Source organism: Hyla sarda, chromosome 6 (genome assembly GCF_029499605.1).
Source record: "Hyla sarda isolate aHylSar1 chromosome 6, aHylSar1.hap1, whole genome shotgun sequence".
NCBI lineage: Eukaryota > Metazoa > Chordata > Amphibia > Anura > Hylidae > Hyla > Hyla sarda.
Window position 1 is genome coordinate 38156259 of NC_079194.1, and position 25392 is coordinate 38181650.

At 44.9% G+C, this 25392-nt stretch overlaps 1 protein-coding gene across 1 annotated transcript in view; it reads right to left on the reverse strand.

The window, feature by feature from the left end:
- Positions 1-6607: 6607 nt before the first annotated feature.
- The window catches only part of LOC130275494 (coagulation factor XIII B chain-like), a 429154-nt gene continuing 410369 nt past the window's right edge, over positions 6608-25392 (reverse strand). The window contains exon 11 of the mRNA XM_056523540.1: positions 6608-6764. Coding sequence (XP_056379515.1) covers positions 6748-6764 — 17 coding nt within the window. The 3' untranslated portion in view covers positions 6608-6747. The remainder of the gene's footprint in view (positions 6765-25392) is intronic.

Below are 25392 nucleotides of genomic sequence, written 5' to 3' on the forward strand. Positions count from 1 at the left end.
ACACCCCCCTCTTTCCCATAGGTATATGCAGAGTTACACCCCCCTCTTTCCCATAGGTATGTGCAGAGCTACACCCCCCTCTTCCCCATAGGTATATGCAGAGCTACACCCCCCTTCCCCATAGGTATATGCAGAGCTACACCCCCCTCTTCCCCATAGGTATATGCAGAGCTACACCCCCCTTCCCCATAGGTATATGCAGAGCTACACCCCCTCTCCCTTTCCCATAGGTATATGCAGAGCACCCCTTCTCTCCCTCCCTTCCCTATAGGTATATGCAGAGCAACCCCCTCTCCCCCCTTCCCTATAGGTACAGTATATGCAGAGCACCCCCCTCTCCCCCCTTCCCTATAAGTACAGTATATGCAGAGCACCCCCCTTCCCTGTAGGTGCAGTATATGCAGAGCCCCCCCTCTACCCCCTTCCCTATAGGTACAGTATATGCAGAGCACCCCCCTCTCCCCCCTTCCCTAAAGGTACCACCCCCCTCTCCCCCCCTGCAGATGCGTCTCACACAGAGGGGGCGCCTTCTCCTGTATGTGCGTGTATCGTACATACAGGAGAATGTAGCGCTATCTGCTGGGGATCTGGGACGAGCGTCCCGGACCTCAGCAGCGACGGCGGCGGGTCAGTCCGCCCCTGGCTCCCCCCTTGAGAGTTGCACCCAGGGCGGGCCGCATCCAGAAACCAATCAGATCACTTCTTTTATTTTTAAAAAGGGCCTTTGCTAAATAAAAGCAGCGTTTTGATTGGCTGCTGTGGGCAACTAGCCAACTTTTCCACAGGAAAGATTTTGATAAATCTCTCCCAATGTCTGGATGAGCCAGCAGAAACGTTGCCTGTAACTCTACACATGTTGGAATAAAACCCACTTTTTATTTTTTCTTTATAAAATTCGCTGTGGATTTGTGACCAGGATTCCTACACTTCCTTGCACTCTTCAATGCATTCAGGTGCTGTGTTCTTGAAAAAACTATATATACACACACATATATATATATATATATATATATATATATATATATATATATATATATATATATATACACAGTGACCCCCCCGACATACGATGGCCCCGACATATGATCAAATCGGCATACGATGGCCTCTCAGAGGCCATCGCATGTCGATGTCAGCATCGACATACAATGCTTTTTTATGTTGGGGCAATCGCATTAAGTGCTATCCGGCAGCACAAAATGCTTAAAGCTGCTGCCGAATAGCAGCTTAATGTTCCCCGTGTGGTGCGGTGAGTATTACTTACCCCTCCACGATGCTCCGGGGTGCCCTTCGGGTCCAGCGCTGGTCCTCCAGTGTCTTCTCGGCCCTCTCCGGTGACGTCAATATGCTGTTGCACTCGCCGTCCCGTCATCCAATAGGAACGGTGTACGCAGCGGCATAATGACGTCGCTACGCAGGCCCAGTAAGGCCTTGTGGAAGACAGCGGAGGACTGGAGAAGACCAGGAGAGACTAGCAGAGGACCGGAGAAGACCGGGAGAGCCCAGCGGAGGCCCGAGGTTACCATCAGGAGCGGCGGGGACAACATCGGGAGCGGCAGGACACGGTCCGGAGCGGCGGGGACAGGTGAGTACAGCTTCCTATACTTTACATTGCATGAATCCCTCAACATACGATGGATTCGACAAACGATGGCTCGTTTGGAACGAATTACCAACGTATGTTGAGGGACCACTGTATATATATATATATGTATATATATATATATATATATATATATATATATGCATGCCGGCTGTTGGCTGGCACAATGACACAGTGCTGTGGGGCTGGTATGCAATAATTTCCAGGGCTGGTTTTTGTCCCCAGTCCGGCCCTGTATGTAGTGCACCCACAAGGGCCTCGTGGAATGCAAGTAATTATGGTTTTAATGTATTGACTGATATTTTAATAAATTTGATTATTTTTTTTATCTAAGATTGGTGTCCATAAAGTCCTTGAGATGCAATATTTGTGTATTTGTTCATTATTGATGAAATGATTAGTACTATTGTGAAATGTTTAGTACTGGTCAAACTAGTTTGATGTGAACTGGCAATGAAACAGGCCCCTATACATGCCTGTTACACTGCCTAAGAGCTCAAAATATCTATATAACACTGCTAGGAATGTATTCAAGTATTTTTAGTGATTTTAAGGATAGTTAGGCTTATTCTCATTCAATAAAGTGGAATAAAGTATACCGGTTTGTCGGTAGATACCTGCACACAGAAGGATCGCAAGACACAGTGTTTTTTTCCCAGCATTCAAAAACTATCCCATTTTGGAAGTAGGAACAGGCTTTGAATCTGGAAAGTGAAAAAGAGAACATGGATTTTCCAGGCATTCCAAAAATTATCCCTTTTTAGGCAATAGCAACAGATTTTGAGTCTGGCAAGTGAAGAAGATGGTATGGATTTTTCCAAGCGTTCCAAAAAAGTATCCCTTTATGGGAGTAGCAAAACAATTACAATATAGTGAAGAAAAAGTCCAATCTGGAAGTATCAGCTGCAAAGGTAATTGCGGACTGGTGAGTCTAATATTAGCCAGTGTACAGCAGGAGGTGGCGGACTGATAATACCAGCGCACAGCAGAAGGTGATGGACTCATAGTACTAATAGTAGCCAGCATACCTCAAAAGATCATAGACAAGTAGCAGTCTGCATACAGCAGAAGGTGGCTGACTGGTAGGATCCAGGGCACAGTCGGAGGTGGCAGACTTTTAGTAACCAACACACAGCCGAAGGTGGCAGGCTTTTAGTGCCCAGCGAAAAGCAGGTTTAAAAACTTAGGTTTTTCAAAATTTTCAAGGCCTGGCTGAAAGTAGCAGCAGCAAGGGTAAGGCTGGACTACAAGGACCTGTAGTAGCTAGTGGAAAGCAGGTGGTTTACAGATTTTAAGTTATTCAAATTTTCCAAGGCCTGGCTGGAAGTAGCAGCAGCAATTTTGCACTGCATGCACTGTGCTTCACACCGACAACTGCTTGGAGTGGCCCGCCCTGTGGACTACATAATTGTGCACAGCAGGGACTAGTGGTGACTGTAGCCAGTAAATAGCAGGCATTGGTGGACTAGGAATGCTTGTTGTCAGGCCTTGTGATGCCTTTCCATGGGGGAGATTTATCAAAACCAGTGTAAAGGAAAAGGGGTGCAGCTGCCCATGGCATCCAATCAGATTGCTTCTTTCATTTTTCACAGGCCACTCAAGGGCTGGTCCTGCCAATGGGAACGGTGTTCCTGCTGTGGAAAAAGTGTAGGAACTCAGTTCCCACTCGTTCCTGCAGGACTTGAGCCCTGCCCTTTAAGAATGAAAGAAGCAATCTGATTGGTTGCTATGGGCAACTGCACCACTCTTCCTCTACACAGGTTTTGATAAATCTCCCCCAAAGAAGAGGCCTCCTAAAGTCGGACCCTGACGGTGCATTACTTTCTCATTGCAGATAGAGCACTGTGCCCGATTTCCTGCATCTGGTAACATAGAAAATAATTTTCACATGGCAGAATACCTTAAGTCGCTAAGTACAGCACAACCCAAATGTGCTCTTTTTTAGAAGTTTGTCCTCAAGTTTTCAGATGCAACAGCAACAGCGTCACCTGCTCAATAGCTGCTCAGACCAACAGGCCTGCTGACATCCTCAAACTCCTCTCCATCATCCCCACCAATTTTCTTAGTAAGAACTTTTCATGTCTTATTGTGGCCTCCTTGTTTCCCCTCAGAATATCCACTATGATGACTTACAGTATCCCCACCACGCCTACAACCACCAGTCTCACTAGTACTATGCTCAGCCACTGCATCTCCTTCTAACACCTCACTCAGCAACACACTCCAAAGGCTGACCATGACACAACTCCTCTTTATAGCTAGTGCTATCCTTCTGTGTAGGAGTATGGAGGGGGGGGGGGGCAAAGGCAGGGAAAAGAAAACAGACTGAAAAGGACAGACATTTACACTGTGCCATGTAACTGTAGACGATAAGTCCTTGAATCAGTTAACCTGCCCACGAGGGGCATACTATCCTGTGAAACAAAACAACCCCTGGCAGACAGTGAGAACTTTGGATGGCTGATGTGGCTGTTACGTCTACCACCAAGCACCTGGCTGCTGCGGCTACCTGTACTGGTGCTGGTACTGGACATGGCACAGATCTTCTGTCTTCTACCTCGTCCAACAGTTCCTTTACCAGACATATTCTTCTAGGTTATTTTTATCTTTTTGTGGTGATTTTTCACTCACCTACTAGTCAACTTTAACTTTCAACACTTTGAACTGTGTTGTTATTCTACAATTAGACAAATATAACATGTTATTTAAACCAATAATGTAGATGTACAAGCGCTTTATGTATACGTAATGCTCTTTAAATGTAGGTGCTTTTATTGCGTTATTAGATAAACTGTGTGTGTGCTTAAACCCTATAAATGTAAGTAAGGAGCTTTAGATGGCTATGCTACATTCACATAGATTTAAATATGTGCTGCTATAATATAGGTCAGTTCACAGCTTAGCTGAGTTGTACAGATATTTGTATGTATATACCTGGAAAAAGGCTGGCTAGGATTTGTAGTGCACAATGAGGCTTTTGCAGGAAGGGACAGCACAGGAGGGTCTGAGATCAGCCCACAGCTTTGCTTAGTAGTTGAACAGATATTTCTATGCGCTTTGAATAGGCTGGCTGGGATTTGCAGTGCACATGTTAATTATAATGCACATTTCTCAGTTTGCACGAGCCGAACCAGAAAATATTCTAAAGTTCTGTGAGCCGCGGCCACCAGCTGGAGGCTCTCTGTTTAGGGAATGCTGCCGTATAGGCCATTATTTATTTTCATGGGGGGAGTTACAGTGTAAAGGTGTGTGTAAATGTAGTATTTTACTCTTGTTACTTGTTCATGTTTCAGCTGCAGTGGGTTTTCTAGTGCTGATTTTCTGCAGCAGAAAGTTGCAGAGGGAAAATTACTGTGAACCTGCCACGTGACTGTACCCTTTTACAGGGGGTGGGGGGGGGAGCACTGAGATAGGGCAGTGTTTTCCAACCAGTGCACCTCCAGCTGTTGCTAAACTACAACTCCCAGCATGCACAGGAAGCTAAAGGCCATGTTCGGTGTTTTAGATGTGTGCCTCCAGCTGTAGCATAACTGTTACGCCGAGCGCTCCGGGTCCCCGCTCCTCCCCGGAGCGCTCGCTACACTCTCCTCACTGCAGCGCTCCGGTCAGATCCACTGACCCGGGGCGCTGCGATACCGCCTCCAGCCGGGATGCGATTCGCGATGCGGGTAGCGCCCGCTCGCGATGCGCACCCCGGCTCCCGTACCTGACTCGCTCTCCGTCAGTCCTGTCCCGGCGCGCGCGGCCCCGCTCCCTAGGGCGCGCGCGCGCCGGGTCTTTGCGATTTAAAGGGCCACTGCGCCGCTGATTGGCGCAGTGGTTCCAATTAGTGTTATCACCTGTGCACTTCCCTATATCACCTCACTTCCCCTGCACTTCCTTGCCGGATCTTGTTGCCATCGTGCCAGTGAAAGCGTTTCCTTGTGTGTTCCTAGCCTGTGTTCCAGACCTCATGCCGTTGCCCCTGACTACGATCCTTGCTGCCTGCCCCGACCTTCTGCTACGTCCGACCTTGCTTCTGTCTACTCCCTTGTACCGCGCCTATCTTCAGCAGCCAGAGAGGTTGAGCCGTTGCTAGTGGATACGACCTGGTCACTACCGCCGCAGCAAGACCATCCCGCTTTGCGGCGGGCTCTGGTGAAAACCAGTAGTGACTTAGAACCGATCCACTAGCACGGTCCACGCCAATCCCTCTCTGGCACAGAGGATCCACTACCTGCCAGCCGGCATCGTGACAATAACTACAACTGCCTAACCCCCTCTGTCCCTTACCTGGTACTGGATCGCTAGTCCAGAGCCTCCAGACCTTCAGTTCAATCATGGCACCAGCTCTGATCCCTGTCCAGACCAGGATGGGGCGTGCAGAGCAGGTGCGGTGATTTGAACCACCCACCAGGCGCTATTATTGATCCGTTGGTCCGACCGACCAATAACAATGATCAGGAGGTGGAGCTCCTGCTGCTCAAGGGTGATTGTTGCTGTCTCGGACAGCACCAATCACCCTCATATTACCTGCCACCAGGTCACCAGAAACCGACTGACACAGAAGCTCCATGATTCGCTGGTCATAATTGACTGGCCAATAATGCCAATCACCAACAAGTAGTTGTCTCAGGACCCTTCTGGATGATGTACCAGGATGCCTGCTGTGCAATTACAGCAGTCATTTTGTTCCAATCATGCAGGTAATACAGGTACGCCCTATGTCCTGAAAGTAAAGGGGTTAATATAGGCAACTACAGAGGGAGTGGGGAAGTATGCTACAGCTACGCGCCCTTCACTGTTTATACATGCACACTAGCAGTGCCCATGACATTGTTATGATGAAAATACAGCTGATAGACGGCCCATGATGTACAATTTCATTGTTGGGAGGGAAGCGGCTAATCATTCTGTTTGCGTTAAGCAAATGGACAAACTTCAGATAAAGTAGATCAGAAAATATAAAATAATATCTGGGACAGTTTTTTTTTTAAGTTTTATTTATTTTTTTACCCTCGTTACTAAAACAATTCACAGTATATAATGACTTCTATATGTGATTACATTTAGAAACAATGCTGTTTGTCTATAGTTGTCATTGCAGGTTTCTTCTTCCTGTTTTTTTGTTGGCTGCAGTTACATCCTGTATATATTTATTGTAATCACACAGAAGATTGTGCTGAAACAAGAGAAAATAGAATAGAATTACCACTAGCAATTTGCAAATCTGCCACTATCACGGAATTTCCAGGTACTCGTTGAGGTCAATGGCAACAAAACTTGTAGTGAATTTCCTGCTGCGGGAGATCCAATACGAGTTTATCAACATGTGAACGTATCCTGAATTTACCAATAGAAAGTTCCACTACATCAGCATTTACTCTAATTGGTTAAATTACATTTAGAAGCTCAATTATCTAATGCTGAAAATCAATTATTATCTACTTGTTATGTCTCCTATAGTGAAAATAAAGGGTTGTGTAGCTAAATCTATAGACAGTGACCCAGATTTACTAAAGGAACTTTGTGCCCTTTTCAGCACTTTTTGTGCCAGCTGTGTTGGTGCATATTGTCACAACGGGTTCACAACACATTTATCAAACCATTTGCCAGAAATAAAGGACAAGTGTGTCCATGGATTGCTAGGAAGCACATCATATTTATGAACGTGATTCTACCTGTTTTTCTTTGCTTTAAATGGACCAACTAGTAAGTGGTTAAAGATGTATTGACACTCATGTTTTGTGTCAAAAACTTCCTAAATTCTTTATTGTTGCAGGAAATCAGACATCAGGGACCCGTAGAAGCAGCGTGTGACTGACGTTGTCCAGTTTTCCGCTCCTACAACATATGGTCGAATTTCCTACAACAATAAAGAATTCTGGAAGTTTTTTACACAGAACACAGTGTTGTTACATCTTTCTATTGTGGACATTGCTGATCGTATGGAATTGTGCAGTAGCAGTAACAGAGCCCAACATGAGCTGTGAGATGCTGCGTGGGTGACTTCAGGAGCGAAGCTGATTGATGCCCTGTTTCCCAAAAGCCACTTCCCTTTTTGGACACAGAATTCTGGGACCTTAGCAATAGGAAATATAGAATGAGGTTTTCACAGATTTTACTAACAAGGAAATTATTATTTTACTTCCCTGACAGAGTAAAGTTATGTTCATGCATTCTGGTTTTTAATTGAAATTAATGAATACAAAGCCATGAATAGATTAAAAAAGAGAATAAGTCTCAGCCTTTCCTTTTTATGTATATTTCATTTATGATCTAGTCCTGACTTTGTATTAGATAAAAACAAAAGCAGTTGATTTTTTTTTTTATAATGTGTTCTATTAACCCCTTAGGGACTCAGCCCAATTTCACCTTAAGGACTGAGCCTTTTTTTTTTTGCAATTCTGACCACTGTCACTTTATGCATTAATAACTCTTGGATGCTTTTTCCTTTTATTCTGATTCCGAGAATGTTTTTTCTTGACTGAGAAATGTTTTTTGCTCTGACTGAGAGTTGCTTTGAAAGAGAGGAACTGCAAGAGAGTTAGAAAACCTGAGATATCTACTGTGTGGTGAGGAGTGAATATTATAAACTTGTGAACTGGAATTATTTATTCTGCCTCTAGGGGAGGGGTAGATTGGACACAGGTGTATAAATTGTAGTTTGGGACTCATTCTGAGCGTGCTCTGACTGAGAGTTGCTTTGAAAGAGAGGAACTGCAAAGAGAGTTTGAAAATCTGAGAGTTTGAAAGCAGGAACTGTGAGTGTTACTTTGCTTACACTGTAGAGACTTTAACTCAGAAGGTCCACTGAGAATTTAATTGTAATATTTACTGTCTGTTTTCGCTGTAAATCTGTTAAATCCCCATAACTAGATGGCCTTCATGTTGGAAAACGCAGTCCGATGTACATCCTGTTTAATGTATGCAATCCTTGAACAACAGTTTGAGGGTACAAATTGTTGTGCGAGATGTGAGCGAGTTGTTCGTTTGGAAGCCCAGATCCTGGATCTAGAGGAGCGACTGGCAACATTGAGAAGCATTGACAACTTGGAGAGGAGTCTCCTGCTCACTGAGCAAGTACTCTCTGGGGTAGAGGTGGGGGAGGATAGTGGGACGGAGGTGCAGGACAGTCAGGCAGCTAGCTGGGTTACAGTTAGAAAACGGGGTAGAGGGAAATGAGTCAGGGATGCTAGTCCTGAACTGGCACACCCCAACAAGTTTGCCCGGTTGGCAGATGAGGGGGATACCAATTTAGAGCTAGCAGTACTGCAGCAAGATACTACCTCTGACGGCCAGGGGGGTGTCTGCTCCAATAAGGGTGGAAGGAGGAGTGCAGGGCAGGCCAAGATAGGGGACAGGCCAATTATTAGGGGGACAGACAGGGCGAACTGTCACAAAGACCAGGATCGCCGAACAGTGTGTTGTTTTCCTGGAGCTCGAGTTCGGCACATCGCTGATCAGTTTGACAGGTTGCTGGGTGGGGCTGGAGAGGATCCAGCAGTCATGGTACATATTGGCACCAATGACAAAGTAAGAGGTAGGTGGAATGTCCTAAAAAATGATTTCAGGGACTTAGGCCGCAAGCTTAAGCAAAGACCTCCAAGGTAATATTTTCGAAAATATTACCTGTACCACGAGCCACACCAGAGAGGCAGCGGGAGATCAGGGAGGTAAACAAGTGGCTCAGAAGCTGGTGTTGGAAGGAGGGGTTTGGGTTTGTGAAGAACTGGGCCGACTTTGCTGTCGGTTACCGGCTCTACCGTAGGGACGTCTGCACCTCAATGAGGAGGGTGCAGCTGTGCTTGGGGAGAAGATGGCTAGAAGGGTGGAGGACTGGGGGGGAGGGAACCTACAACATAGAGGGGAAAGATATTGTAGATAGAGAGGGGGGACTTATCAATGTACCTGGGGGTGGAGCGGAGGGAGAGGTTAGAATAGTTAATAGGGATAGGCATCACAGGAAGAAAAAACATACACCATTGAATTGCATGATGACTAATGCCAGAAGTCTGACCAATAAAACTGACGAACTGGAGTGGTTGATGTCAGAAGAAAATTGGGACTTGTGGGTATAACAGAGACTTTGTTGGACAATAGCGTTGACTGGGCTGTCAACATACAGAGATATAGTCTATTCAGGAAGGATCGGACAAAACGGAAATGGGGAGGAGTTTGTTTGCATGTGAAATCGAGTCTGAAGGCCGCACTACGGGAGGATATATGGGAGGGAAACGATAATTTGGAGTCATTATGGGTAGAAATATATAAGATAAAAATAAAACAATCCTGATAGAGGTTTGCTATAAGCCACCAAACATAATGGAAGAGGCAGAAGATCAATTACTGAGGAAAATAAACAAGGCAGCAAGTCAAAATGATGTGATTATAATTAGAGATGAGCGAATCGAAGTTGACGAACCCGAATTTGTTCCGAATTTCATGAAAAATTAGATTTTTAACGAATGCGAATATCGCCGCGATTCGATCGCGCGAATCGCTTCATTAAACTCCATTTTACAGCGTTCCAGGCTATTGGAGAGCTAAGATGGCGGATCCACATGTGAGTACATGGGGCAGGGGATTATGGGAGAGTGGGAAACAGCGGCGGGAATGAAGGTAGGCGGACTGACCCCTGTGATGTCACAGGTCCTATATAATCGGCGGCCATCTTGCCTCTCTTCATTTCATCTATGCACTCAGATGGAGAGGACGGGACTGCGTGTGTGTGAATAGCTCATACCACAGCGTTACACTGCAACTGCTGGTCACATCAGCATTAGGGAAAGGCAGGAGTGCGGAGTACTTTCCTGTTACACTGAGAAGGATCATTGATAGCAAAACCTCCTATTCACGTTATTGAGCATTGTAGCAGAGAGGGGCAGATAGCTGTCAGCTGCCTAATACAGATCTCCAAGCTGCCTGAACTTTCTGAAGCATCTTATATACTCATTGTTCAGCCCAATTGAGTTTATTTTTATTTGCTCCACAAATCTTCTGCTGCTCAGAATTGTGTGACAGAGTGCAATTTAGGGTTTAATCCCTGGATTTTTTTTTTGTGGTGCTGCACTGTTGGGTCCTGCTGCTGTTCAGAAATAAGTGATTGTTCAGTGGACTGTAGTGCATTTGTACCATTTTGTACCTGTTAATCTGTCAAGGGGCTGGCTACATACTGTGCAAGTCTACACAATACTATTCACTGGCTGTTTTTTTTTTTTTAAATAGTTTTTTCTGCTAATAGTTAGGCATATTACTGCCCTCATCAGTGCATAGCACATAGGTACATCCAAGTATTGTACCATTTAGTACCTGTTAAGCTGTCAATGTGCTCCATACCATCAAAGTCCAAACCATAGTATCCACTAGCTGGTGTTTTTACAAAAAAACTGAGTTTTTTCTGCTAATAGTTAGGCATATTACTGCCCTCATCAGTGAATAGCGCATAGGTACATCCAAGTATTGTACCATCTAGTACCTGTTAAGCTGTCAAGGTGCTCCATACCATCAAAGTCCAAACCATAGTATCCACTGGCTGGTGTTTTACAAAAAAACAGAGTTTTTTTTTTGCTAATAGTTAGGCATATTACTGCCCTCATCAGTGCATAGCGCATAGGTACATCCAAGTATTGTACCAACTAGTACCTGTTAAGCTATCAAGGGCCTACATACTGTTCAAGGACAGCCGTAAGTAAGCAACTGCTGCTGTTCTAGACAAATACTGTATAAAGAATAGTGTAGCGTATTGTAATACTCTCAAACGCACTAAGTATGTCAGGCAGAGAAGTGACAGGACGTGCACAGAGGAGTGGCAGAGGCCTAAATACTACAGGCAGAGTTGGCAGCAGACTTGGGGCGAGTGGCAGCAGGAGTCGCAGGGAGAGGCCTGAGCTCCCTTTATCAGCCAGCGGTCGTGTCTCCACCAGCAACCCATCTGCCGTCGTGGATTGGTTAACACGCTCATCCACATCAGTGGGTTCCCCAGACACAACCCTCAGTTGGCATGGGCCGGGAGCAGTCCGTGTCCTCCCATTGCCTTTGTCCTATGCTGTTCCCTCTCCTAAAGAAGTATCTTATGCTGTGGTTTCAGGTCCATTATTTACTGAGGACGATCTAATAGAGGACAGTCAGCAGCTACTGGACAGCCAAGAAGGTAGGAGACATGCACCACTTGCTCCGCTAGGCGCCCAAGTAGTGATGCAGAGAGTGACGTGGGAGGCGTTGTTGCAAGTGTTCAGGGTCCTGAAGCAGACACTGTTGGGGAACCTGAGGAGGACATCAGTCACGTGCACACAACTGTTGATGATGATAAAGCCGATCGCAATTGGGAGCCGGGTGCAGAAGGGGCTTCATCATCATCAGGAGAAGAGAGTTGCAGGTTGCCCTTGAGGCAGCAAGGCGGTAGCACGGTTGGCAGTCAGCGTGGTGGCAGTAGTGGAAATTCAGGAGCCAAACGTGCCCGGGGCTTCGCGGCAGTCTACCTTTCCGGGAGGTAGTGGAACAGGGGTTCCTGGAGACGGCGCCAGTAGCAGTCCATTAGTACGGACTGCGGGTGGAAAAATCAGCTAGTCGGCGGTGTGAAAGTTTTTCATAAGGCATCCGGAGGAGGTTCACGTAGCCACATGCAAGATCTGTCGGCAGAAGGTGAAGCGTGGCCAGGGTCCCAATGTGGGCACCACGGCCCTGCATCAACACATGCTTCGTCACCATAAAACTGCCTGGGAGAACCGTGGCTCCGATGAAGTGGTCCAGCCTGCTGCATCACCCAGTGGCCATCCGCTCCCCCCTTCATCCAGCCAAGGCTCCACCACCTCAGCCGAAGGGAGCTTTGTGTCAAACCCCCCTTCTGTCGCTCCTGCTTCTCCTGCTTTTAGTCAGCCATTCCGCCAACAATTCATCGGCGAAGCCATGTCCAAGAGACAACAGTATGTGCCCACTCATCCAACGGCGCAGAAGTTGAATGTGCTCCTGTCCAAGTTGCTGGTGTTGCAGTCCCTCCTTTTTCAAGTGGTGGACTCTGTACCTTTCAGAGAATTGATGGCTTGTGCCGAGCCGAGATGGAGAGTCCCAAGCCGTCATTTCTTTGCGAAGAAGGCAGTACCAGCCATGCATAAGTTTGTACAAGAGAAGGTGGGCCAGTCCTTGAGCCTGTCGGTGTGTTAGAAAGTGCACGGCAGCGCCGACGTGTGGAGCTGGTACTACGGGCAGGGACAATACTTGTCTTTTACGGCTTGCTGGGTAAATGTGGTTCCTGCACAGCCACAACAGCAACTTGGACAGGTCACACGGCTTCCTCCTCCACGCTCTCGCTCACAGGCAGTTTGTCCTGTTACAGTGTGCAACGCCGCCTCCTCATCCTCCACCGTGTCCTCGGCCTCCACTGCACGTCCAAATCTCGGTGGCCCTTCATCGTACCATGTGTGGAGGGCACGGCGGTGTCAAGCTGTTCTTCACATGGTTTGCCTTGGCGAACGGAGTCACACAGGGGAGGAACTGCTAAAGTTCATTCGTAAAGAAATCCGAGTATGGCTTACTCCACGAAATCTGGAAATGGGAACCATGGGGACCGACAACGGGAAGAACATTGCGTCCGCGCTGCGACAAGGAAGTGTGCAACATGCGCCCTGCATGGCACACGTGTTGAATCTGGTTGTCAAGCACTTCCTCAAGTCTTCACCCCATTTGCAAAACATCCTGAAAATGGCAAGGAAACTGTGCATGCACTTCAGCCACTCGTACACCACCAAGCACACCTTCCTTGAGCTGCAGCGTCAGAACGATATCCCACAACATAGTCTTATCTGTGACGTTGCCACATGTTGGAATTCCACCCTCCATATGTTGGACAGACTATACGAACAAAGAAAAGTCATCACCGATTTCTTGATGATCCAAGCAGATAAGAGTACTCCCCTGTGTAACTTCAATGTGAACCAGTGGCAGCTCATACGTGACACATGCCTTTTGCTGTGGCCCTTTGAGGAAGCCACATTATTTGTGAGTCGCCTGGATTACGCCATGAACGACTTAATTCCACTCCTACATTTCCTACAACAAATGATTGAAACCATGGCTGGTCACGGCAATGGAGACGTTGCGCCTACATCTCAAGGCTACATGAGCCCTGTGGGGGCTGAACTGGAGGAGGAGTATGATGAGGGGAAGAGCGGAGCACAGTTTAGGTTGGATGAGATGGCCGGTGTTTCTAGTCTTTGGACAGGAGAGAAGGAGCAGGAGCAGCCAGAGGAGCTGGAGGGTTATGAGGAAGTTGAGACAGAGGACCAGACACACCGTGCCAGTATGCAGTGGAGATGGAGGCAGGTAGTCCCTCCGAGTCACTGGCGCAAATGGCACGATGCATGCTCAGTTGCTTGCGTAGTGACCCCCTAATTGTCCAAATTCTTCAGCGGGATGACTTCTGGATCTCCACCTTTTTAGACCCTCGCTACTGTCCCAAAATGGGGGCCTTTTTTACACCCACTGAGAGGGAGGACAAACTGACCCACTACAGAGAGATTCTACGTAGTCAGTTGGCTGATGCATATCGGCCACATGGTCCATCCACTCGCAGGTCTGACTCGGGGGCCCTCTGCGCACACCTTCCACTGCCATGGCTGCTGGGGAGGGGTGGGAGGAGCAGTACCAGCTCAATCAGCAGCAGCCTGAGTCTACAGTCGCTGATAAGTAGCTTTCTTCACCCGCATAGTGAAGCAACTCATCAGCAGCAGGTAGACATGGAGCAGTACCTGAACCAGAAGGTGATGGCATACCTTGACATGGCCATGTCAACAACCATTGAAGATCTGCTGGACTTCTGGGCAGCCAAACTTGATTTATGGCCACAACTAGACCTTGGCATTTTATGGCCCGCTTGCCATATACGGCACTTTGATTGGCTCTGACCGGCCCGTGCTGACTTGGGGACAACTATGCTGTCTAATCTGGGGGACAACTATGCTCCTAATCTGGGGGACAGCTATGCTCCTAATCTTGGGGACAACTATGCTCCTAATATGGGGGAAACTGATGCTTCTGGCCTTGGGCCTATAATTTTTTGAAGTTTAGCAGTAGCTAAATACATGCTTAATGCAAATGTCAACATTGATCTTTAAATGTAAGGGGTTCTGAAACCCTCTTGGGTACTGCGAATGACTGCTCCAGAATCATTCTGTGTCTTTCAGGAACTACCTGCCTCCCTGGTGCCTCAGGCCTTGGGCCTATAATTTTTTGAAGTTTAGCAGTAGCTAAATACATGCTTAATGCAAATTTCAACAATGATCGTTAAATTCTCGGCGCTCTGCCAGGGCCTTCTCCTACCCCGCCGGGGCCGATCCAAGGACCTCACTAAACCATCCAATTGTTAGTAGAAACATGCGGTGTGTACAAGGGGCAGGGACTTAATGAACCCTAGCTTATGACCCGCACTTAGTTGTGATTCTTCTTTCCTGGCAAAAATGATAACTATCGCCAATGGGAGCCGGGTGCAGAAGGGGCTTAAACATCATCAGGAGAAGAGAGTTGCAGGTTGCCCTTGAGTCAGCAAGGTGGTAGCACGGTTGGCAGTCAGCGTGGTGTGGCAGTAGTGGAAATTCAGGAGACAAACCTGCCCGGGGGAGACCCCTGCTTCGAGGCAGCTTACCTTTCAAAGAGGTAGTGGGTTACCCGCACCTGTCGGTGAAAGATAGAGACGCGCTTATCCGTTCAGTGGAGCGCTAGTGCGTCCCAGACATCTGAGGCCATAACACACCTGTTATTGCTCGATCTCGCAGTTGATTGTGCAATGTAAGGGGTTATTAAAGTGATCTGATTGGTTATTGGTGAGACAGGCTTTTTGAGACAGATGCGCTTACACACATATGTCATCATTTTTTATTTATTTTTTTAAAACATTGTGTTGTTTATTATTTTTGAGAAGAAAGTCTTTGGGTGGTCCACCGTCCTGCATTATAGAGTCTTCTGAACTGTTGGACATGCTTGTTTTTACACAAAGGTATACATTTCTTTAAAAAATGTATACAATTTTGTTGATTTGGGGGGGCGGGGGGAGGGGTGGATTGTGAAGCCCGGGTGATGGGTGTGTACTCGTGCATCAGTCAACTCCAGTCTGTGTCCTTTAGGCAATATATGGGTTACTGATGCAGCAGAGGTGGGGCATGGGTCTTGGAATTTCAATTTTTTTTTTTTTATTTCACAAATTGTGTCACTTATTATATTTGGGAAGAATGTCTTTTGGTGGTACACCGTCCTGCATTATAGAGTCTTCTGGACTCTTGGATATGCGCTTGTTCTTAAACAAAGGTACAAAAACCAAAAATGGCCGGTCAGGGATATGGAGACGTTGCGCCTACATCTTACGGCCACATGAGCCCTGTGGGTGCTTGTGAGATTAGGTCCTTTGTACCCACACGGCGGGGTCCGGGACACAAATTTTGATTTAAATTTCAAATAAAAAAATAACACATTTAAATGGTCTCCTCATGCTGCAGCCAACTCCAGGCTGCGTCATTCTAGCAATATATAGAGAGCACTCGCTGTCCTAAATTTTCTTGAAAAATTTTTCGTTAAAATTTTTTGTCTTTTTATTAGGGATTGTGAAGCTTTGGTGCGTACTCATGCATCAGCCAACTCCAGCCTGTGTCATTCAGGCAATATATGGTTTACTGATGGCGCTGCTGAGCCTGGGTCTGGGAATTTCAAATTTTCTCATAGGTAGCACCCGCTATCCATAAGTCTTCTTCATAAATTTCTACAATTGTTGTGTTTTTTTGGAGGGATTGTGAAGCCCTAGTGTGTACTCATACATCAGCCAACTCCAGGATGTGTCATTCATGCACCTGCTGTCCTAAATATTCTTAAAATTATTTTAAAAATCCTTGTTTTTACTTTGGGATTCTAAAGCCCTGGTGTGTACTCAATGCTGCTTCCTGCTACACTCTGTCAGCCCGTTGGTCCAGTGACAGTATGCTACTCCGCCTCCACATCCTCCACTGTGTCTTAAACCTCCACGGCCCGGACAAGTCTCAGTGGCCCTTCAGCATACCATGTGTGCAGGGCACGGCGGTGTCACGCTGTTCTTCACATGGTTTGCCTTGGCGAGAAGTCATGGAAACAATGGCCGGTCAGGGCAATGGAGACGTTTTGCCTAAATCTCATGGCCACATGAGCCCTGTGGGGGCTTGTTGGATTTGGTCCTTCGTATCCACACCCTGGGGTCTGGGACACGCAAAGGTTGTTTTAAATTTCAAATCAAAAAATTATGGCGCTGCTGGGCCTGGGTCTGAGAATTTCAAATTTTCTCATGGGTAGCACCCGTTATCCAAAATCTTTTTCAAAAATTTCTAAAATTGTGGTGTTTTTTGGGGTGGATTGTGAAGCCCTGGTGTGAACTCGTGCATCAGCCAACTCCAGGATGTGTCATTCAGGCAATATATGGGTTACTGATGCCGCTGTGGGGCCTGGGTCTGGTAATTTCACATTTTCTCATAGGTAGCACCCGCTATCCAAAATCTTTTTCAAAAATTTCAAAAATGGTGGTGTTTTTTGGGGGGATTGTGAAGCCCTGGTGTAAACTCGTGCATCAGCCAACTCCAGGCTGTGTCATTCAGGCAATATATAGGTTACTGATGCCGCTGTGGGGCCTGGGTCTGGTAATTTCAAATTTTCTCATAGGTAGCACCCGCTATCCAAAATCTTTTTCAAAAATTTAAAAAATTGTGTTTTTTTTTTTGGGGGTGGATTGTGAAGCCCTGGTGTGAACTCGTGCATCAGCCAACTCCAGGCTGTGTCATTCAGGCAATATATGGGTTACTGATGCCGCTGTGGTGCCTGGGTGTGGGAATTTCAAGTTTTCTCATTGGTAGCACCCGCTATCTGAAATCTTCGGTTAAAATTCCTTAATTCATCTTTTAATCTTAGGGATTGTGAAGGCCTAGTGCCTATTCATGGTGCTGGCAACTCCGGGCTGTGCCATTCATCCACTATATGGTCTCCTCATGCTGCCAACACCTCCACGCTGTGCCATTCCGCCACTATATGGTCTCCTCATGTTGACAACATGTCCATGCTGTGTCATTCAGCCACTATATAGTGTCTTCATGCTGCCAACACCTCCACGCTGTGCCATTAAGCCACTATATGGTGTCCTCATGCTGCCAACAACTCCATTCTGTGTCATTCAGCCACTATATGGTGTCCTCATGCTTCAGCCTCATCCAAGCTGTGTCATTCAGCCACTATATGGTGTCCTCATGCTGCCAACACCTCCACGCTGTGTCATTCAGCCACTATATGGTCTCCTCATGCTGACAACATGTCCATGCTGTGTCATTCAGCCCCTATATGGTGTCCTCATGCTGCCAACACCTCCACACTATGTTATTCAGTCACTATATGGTCTCCTCACACTGATGCCACCACCAGGCTCTGTCATTGTGCTGCTGTGCGGCAGTGATTCTAAAAGCGATGCCGGTAATCTGCATGCTATTCTGAATAACAGTATTATTTCACTACCCCAGCACACTCCATATGCGTTTTAGAACACAGCAAAGTGTTCTATACCCCTATAGAGGCTGTATGTAGGATAGAAATAGCCTTTTTTAATATAGATTCGCCACGAAAAAATTTGGATCGAAATGAACTTTTTCGGAAAATTCGGCGAATCGTCCGAATCAAATTTTTGAAAAGTTCGATCATCTCTAATTATAATGGGGGACTTTAACTCTCCTGATATAAATTGGGAGACTGAGTCCTGTGAATTTCATAAAGGAAACAGGTTTCTGATTATAGATAAAAACAATTATCTGTCCCAAATGGTGCAGGGCCCGACCAGAGGGGGCGCCCTACTGGACTTAATATTAACCAACAGACCTGACAGAGTAACTAATGTGCAAGTAGAAGGATACCTAGGAAATAGTGATCATAATATAATACATTATAACTTGTTGTTCAATAAGGGAAGCTCTCGAGGGGCCACAAAAACAATTAACTTTAGGAAGGCAAAGTTTGACCAACTCAGAGAAGCCCTTAACAATATAAAATTGGATAATGTCCTCAAAAACAAGAGTACTGACACTAAAGGGGAGACTTTTAAAAATATCTTAAATTCTCACTGCAAGATGTATATACCTTATGGGAATAAAAGGGTCAGAAATAAAAGAAAACCAATATGAATGAATAAAAATGTTAAGGGTGCAATAAATGACCAAAATAAAGCATTTAAACTACTAAAACAGGACGGCAGTGAAGAAGCATTAAAAAGCTATAGAGAAAAATGTAAAATATGTAAAAAATACAGATAAAAACCGCAAAAATAGAGACAGAAAAGACTCATTGCCAAAGAGAGTAAAACTAACCTCAAAATGTTATTTAACTATTTAAATAGCAAAATCAAAAAGATCAAAAATGAAAGTGTGGGCCCTTTAAAAAAAATTATGAGGAAGAAATTATAAACGGGGATCAGGAAAAAGCAAATATATTAAACAAATTCTTCTCCACTGTGTTCACCGAGGAAAATGAAATACCTGGTGAAATACAGCGATATAAGGTAAACTCCCCAGTAAAGGTCACCTGTTTAACCCAGAAAGAAGTACAATGCCGCCTACAAAAAATCTAAATAGACAAATCACCAGGTCCAGATGGCATTCACCCCCGTGTTCTAAAGGAATTAAGTAATGTAATAGACAGACCCCTATTTTTAATATTCAGGGAATCCATAGTAACAGGGACTGTTCCCCAGGACTGGCACATGGCAAATGGGGTACCAATATTTAAAAAGGGATCAAAAGGTGTCCCCAGGAATTATAGACCTGTTAGTTTAACTTCCGTTGTATGTAAATTGTTTGAGGGTTTTCTAAGGGATGCAGTTCTGGAGTATCTTAATGAAATTAAATGTATGACCCCATATCAGCATGGTTTTATGAGGGATTGGTCCTGTCAAACTAACCTGATCATCTTTTATGAGGAGGTCAGCTCCAGACTGGACCAGGGGCAATTGCTGGATGTTGTATATCTGGACTTTTCCAAAGCATTTGATACGGTGCCACATAAAAGGTTAGTGCATAAAATGAGAAGGATGGGGCTGGGGGAGAATGTGTGCAAGTGGGTAAGTAACTGGCTCAATGATAGGAAACAGAGGGTGGTTATTAATGGTACTTATTCTGATTGGGTGACGGTTACTGGTGGGGTACCACAGGGGTCCGTCTTGGGTCCTGTTCTATTTAATATATTTATTATTGCAGATGATACTAAATTCTGTAAAGTGGTAAACACTATAGAGGACAGTGCACTGTTACAAATGGATCTGCATAGGTTGGAGGTTTGGGCTGGGAAGTGGCAGATGAGGTTCAACACTGATAAATGTAAGGTAATGCACGTGGGGAAGAAAAATCCGGGCTGGGATTATGTATTAAATGGGAGAACACTTGGAACGACTGACATGGAAAAGGATTTAGGAGTCTTAGTTAACAGTCAATTTAGCTGTAGTGACCAGTGTCTGGACGCTGCTGCCAAGGCAAATAAAATCATGGGGTGCATCAATAGGGGCATAGACGCCCATGACAAGGAAATATTTCTACCTCTGTACAAATCACTAGTCAAACCACACATAGAATGCTGTGTACAGTGCTGGGCACCAGTGTACAAGAAAGATATAGGGGAGCTGGAGAGGGTTCAAAGACGGGCAACCAGAGTAATACCGGGAATTGGAGGACTACAGTACCCAGAAAGATTATCAGAATTAGGGTTATTTAGTTTAGAAAAAAAGAAGGCTTAGGGGAGACCTAATATCTATGTATAAATATATCAGGGGACAGCACGGAGATCTCTCTCATGATCTATTTATACCAGGACTGTATCTATAACAAGGGGGCATCCACTACGTATAGAGGAAAGAAGGTTTCTACACCAGCACAGACGGGGGTTCTTTACTGTAAGAGCAGTGAGACTGTGGAATTCTCTGCCTGAGGAGGTGGTTATGGTGAACTCTGTAAAAGAGTTCAAAAGGGGTCTGGATGCTTTTTTGGAGCATAATAACATTGATGGTTATGTATACTAGATTTATAGTGACAGAACATTGATCCTGGGATTTATTCTGATGCCATATTTGGAGTCGGGAAGGAATTTTTACCTTTAGTATGAGGGTTTTTTGCCTTCCTCTGGATCAATTAAGTGGGGACTCATTAGGGTTATAGGTTGAACTTGATGGACTCTGGTCTTTTTTCAACCTTATGAACTATGAACTATGTTTCTATGGTACATATTCTACTTTAACATAGTGGTAAATTTTCGTCTTACTTGCATCTTTTTTTGGTGAAAAATCCCCAAATTTCATGAAAATTTTGAACATTTTGCATTTTTCTAACTTTGAAACTCTCTGCTTGTAAGAAAAATGGATATTCCAAAACAATTATATATTAATTCACAAAAACAAAATGTCTACTTTATGTTGGCATCATAAACTTGACATTTTTTAAACTTGTTTAAGACATTAGAGGGTTTCGAAGTATAGCAGCAATTTTCTAAATTTTCACGAAGATTTCAAAATCACAACTTTTCAGGAACCAGTTAGGTTCGAAGTGGATTTGAGGGGCCTTTCTGTGAGGAATACCCCATAAATGACCCCATTATAGAAAGTGCATTCTTCAAAGTATTCAAAATGACATTCAAAAAGTTTGTTAACCCTTTAGCTGTTTCACAGAAAACAGCAAAGTGGAGGAGAAAAATCTAAATCTGCATTTTTACACTAATGTTCTTGTAGCCCCATTTTTTTTTTTCATTTTAAAAGTTGTATAAGGAGAAAAAGCCCCCCAAAATTTGTAGCCAAATTTCTCTTGAGTATGGAAATACCTGATATGTTGACATAAAGTGCTCTGCAGGCTCAAGAGGGAAAGAGCAACTGTGGAATTTTGGTGAGCAATTTTGCTGTAATGGTTTTTGGGGGGCATTTTGCATTTAGGAAGCCCCCATGGTGCCAGAACAGCAAAAAGAAAAAAAAAAAAAACATGGCACACTATTTGGGGAAACTACATCCCCCAAGGAACATAACAAGGGGTATAGTGAGCCTTAACACCTCACAGGTGTTTGACGACTTTGCGTTAAAGTTGAATGTGAAAATGGAAAATATGATTTTCAACACAAAAATTATGGTGTTGCCCCAAATTTTCCTTTATTTTTTTTTTTACTATGGGTAATGGGAGAAAATGGACCCCAAAATTTTAAACCCCATTTCTTCTGAGTATGGAAATACCCCATATGTGTAAAGTGCTCTGCTGCTGCACTACAATGCTCAGAAGAGAAGGTGCAAAATTTGGCTTTTTAAAAGAGAATTTTGCTGAAATGGTTTTTGAAGGTCATGTTGCATTTAGCAAGTCCCCACGGTGCCAGAACATCAAAAAAAAAAAAAAAAAAAAGCAACACATGGCACACTATTTGGGAAACTACACCCCTCAAGGAACGTAACAGGGGGTACAGTGAGCCTTAACCCCTTAAGGACTCAGACAAATTTATTTTTACGTTTTCGTTTTTTCCTCCTTGCCTTAAAAAAATCATAACTCTTTTATATTTTCCTCCACAGACTAGTATGTGGGCTTGTTTTTTTGCTCGATCGCAGACCAGAGCAGAAGACCTGTGGAAGGCAGTGGAGGCAGGTGAGGGGACCTCCGTCTGCCATGCTGGATGATCGGATTGCCGCAGCAGTGCTGCGGGCGATCCAATCATCCATTCAAAGTACTGCAATGCTGCAGATGGTGTGATCTGTATTGATAACGGCATCTGAGGGGTTAATGGTGGACATCCGTGCGATCGCAGATGTCCACCATTATGGGCAGGTCCCTGGCTGCTATCAGTAGCCGGGACCTGCCGTGCGTGATGCGAGCATCGCTCTGATGCTCGCAGTTATACATAGGACGTAAATGTATGTCCTGGTGTGTTAAGTACCAGCTCACCAGGACGTACAATCACGTCCGGCGTATTTAAGGGGTTAACACCTCACAGGTGTTTGAAGGGTTTGCATTGAACTTGGACGAGAAAATGAAAAATTTGATTTTTAACACTAAAAAGGCCACCTCCCCGTGGTGGCTGGGGGACACATTTTGATCAAAAAGTGCGCTAAGAGCCTCAATTTTTTTGACCAATGTGTGCTGCTGCAATCCTCTTTTTTTGTATACTCTGTATATGCCATGGCAATGTGCACCCGTGTATTAGGCTGTTGTGCTGGCTATCTTTCTTTTTTCTTGTATGTACAATTCAGGGGGAAATGGCACCCTCTATAGCTGTGCACCCCTCCCCCTTTCTCACAGGGGGAGTTTTAAATGGATCCAGCATGTCACCCAGTCAGAGGCTATATGCCCAGCAGAGGTGAGTGGATAGTTGAGTGTTAGGCTCAGAATTTGTGCTAGGTTCCCATCCTAAATGAGGCCACCTCCCCGTGGTGGATGGGGGACACTTTTTGATCAAAAAGTGCGCTAAGAGCCTCAATTTTTTTGACCAATGTGTGCTGCTGCAATCCTCTTTTTTTTTGTATAACACTAAAATTATGGTGTTAATCAAAATTTTTCATTTTCACATGGTGTAATAGGAGAAAATAGACCCCAAACTTAAAGGCCAATTACTCCCCATTTAAGAAAACGTTCCATTTTTGGACGTAAAGTGCTCTGCTGGAGCACTACAGGTCAGAGAACATAAAGATCGCCATTGGACTTTTGGAGAGAGAATTTTGCTGGAATTGATTCGGCGTCCATGTGCATTAACAAACATTCCATGGTTCCAGAACAGCAGAAACACCCCACATGTGAAACCATTTTGGAAACTCCACCCCTCCAGGAACATAACAAGGGTTACAGTGAGTACTTAAACCTCACAGGTTTTTTGAACAGTGGGCCGTAAAAGTAAAAAATTATATTTTTCACACTATATTGATAGTGTTACCCCAAATGTTTCATTTCACATGGGGTAATAGGGGAAAAGGCCCTCAAAATGTGTTGTGCAATTTCGCCTGAGAAGGAAAATACCCCATATGTGGATGTAAAGTGCTCTGAGGGCACACTGCAATGCTCAGAATAGAAGGAGCGCCATTGGGCTTTTGGGATGAAAAGTTTGTTGGAATTGAAGTTGAGGTGTGTTTACATGTGTGTTTACAAAGTCACCATTGTGCAAGAACAGCAGAAACCCCACACATGTGACACCATTTTGGAAACTACACCCCTCAAGGAACGTAGCAAGGGTTATATTGCGTAGACCGCACTGTTTTTTTGATCAGTGGGCTGTAAAAGTTAAAAATCTTGTTTTTAACACTTAATTGCTGGTATTAACCAAATTTTTTTTAGTCTCACAAGTAGTAAAGCTAAGTTCACATTGTGATTTAACCATCCGATTATAGAGGTCTGTAAAATTGGATTGCAAAAAATCGCATACAATTGTATGTAAAAGTTTCTTTGCTATCCGATTTAAAATCATATCCAAAAATCGTACAGATGAAAATTCCAACTGATTTTCAAGAAAATCTGATCCTGTTTTAAAAATTATATGTATGCCAAGCATGTAGCACTATTATATGTAGCACTTTCCAGAGTGTACTGCGCATCCGTAAAATAAATTTGTGCGCGATTAATCTGATAGAATCGGACAGTCACACAATTTCATACGATTTGCATAGAACTCAATAATAAAAAAATCGGACATGATTGATTTCGATCAGATTTTGAATCTGGACAAAAAATTGTGGTCAACCCTGATTTTACCTCCGATTTTAAATCGTACAAAATCGGATGCGGATCAAAACTGATGCCTTTTTTGGCTATCAATAACCCCTTAACGACGCCAGACGTAAATATACGTTCTGGTGAGCTGGTACTTAACGCACCAGGACGTACATTTACGTCCTATGCATAACCGCGAGCATCGGAGCGATGCTCGGGTCATGCGCGGCAGTTCCAGGCTGCTGATAGCAGCCAGGGACCTGCCAGTAATGGCGGACATCCGCAATCGATTAAACCCTAAATTGCACTCTGTCACACAATTCTGAGCAGCAGAAGATTTGTGGAGCAAATAAAAATAAACTCAATTGGACTGAAAAATTAGGAGATAAGATGCTTCAGAAAGTTCAGGCAGCTTGGAGATCTGTATGAGGCAGCTGACAGCTATCTGCCCCTCTCTGCTGCAATGCTCAATAACGTGAATAGGAGGTTTAGCTATCAATGATCCTTCTCAGTGTAACAGCACAGCACTCTGCACTCCTGCCTTTCCCTAATGCTGATGTGACTAGCAGTTGCAGTGTAACGCTGTGGTATGAGCTACACACACACGCAGTCCCATCCTCTCTATCTGAGTGCATAGATGAAATGAAGAGAGGCAAGAATCGTGGCGAAATTCGCATTCGTTGCGAATCAAATTTTTCATGAAATTCGTAACGAATTCGGGTTCTTCAACTTCGATTCGCTCATCTCTAGTGGTAACCCTTATCTAGCAATGGGTGCAAAAGGCCCCAGACATTTTTTCTGCTAACACCCAGAGTGGGGGGACATTCTGGGGGTTCATACACCATAAACTTGCAAGTGTACCCTGAGGCACTCTCGCAAAGTTTATACATCTTCACGCCATACCACTTCCGCTTGGTTGGGATGTATTGCCGGAAGCTGAGTTGCCCCTTAAAGCTGATGAGAGACTCATCAATCGAGAACTCCCTTCCAGGTACATAGGCCTCTAAAAATTTGGGGACATGCCGTATTATCTGCATAATACAAACATTTCCGAATGGCCTCGAACCAGGGACAAAAAAGGACTCCTAGCGCAAAAAGCCCTGCGCCAAAAAAAAGTGT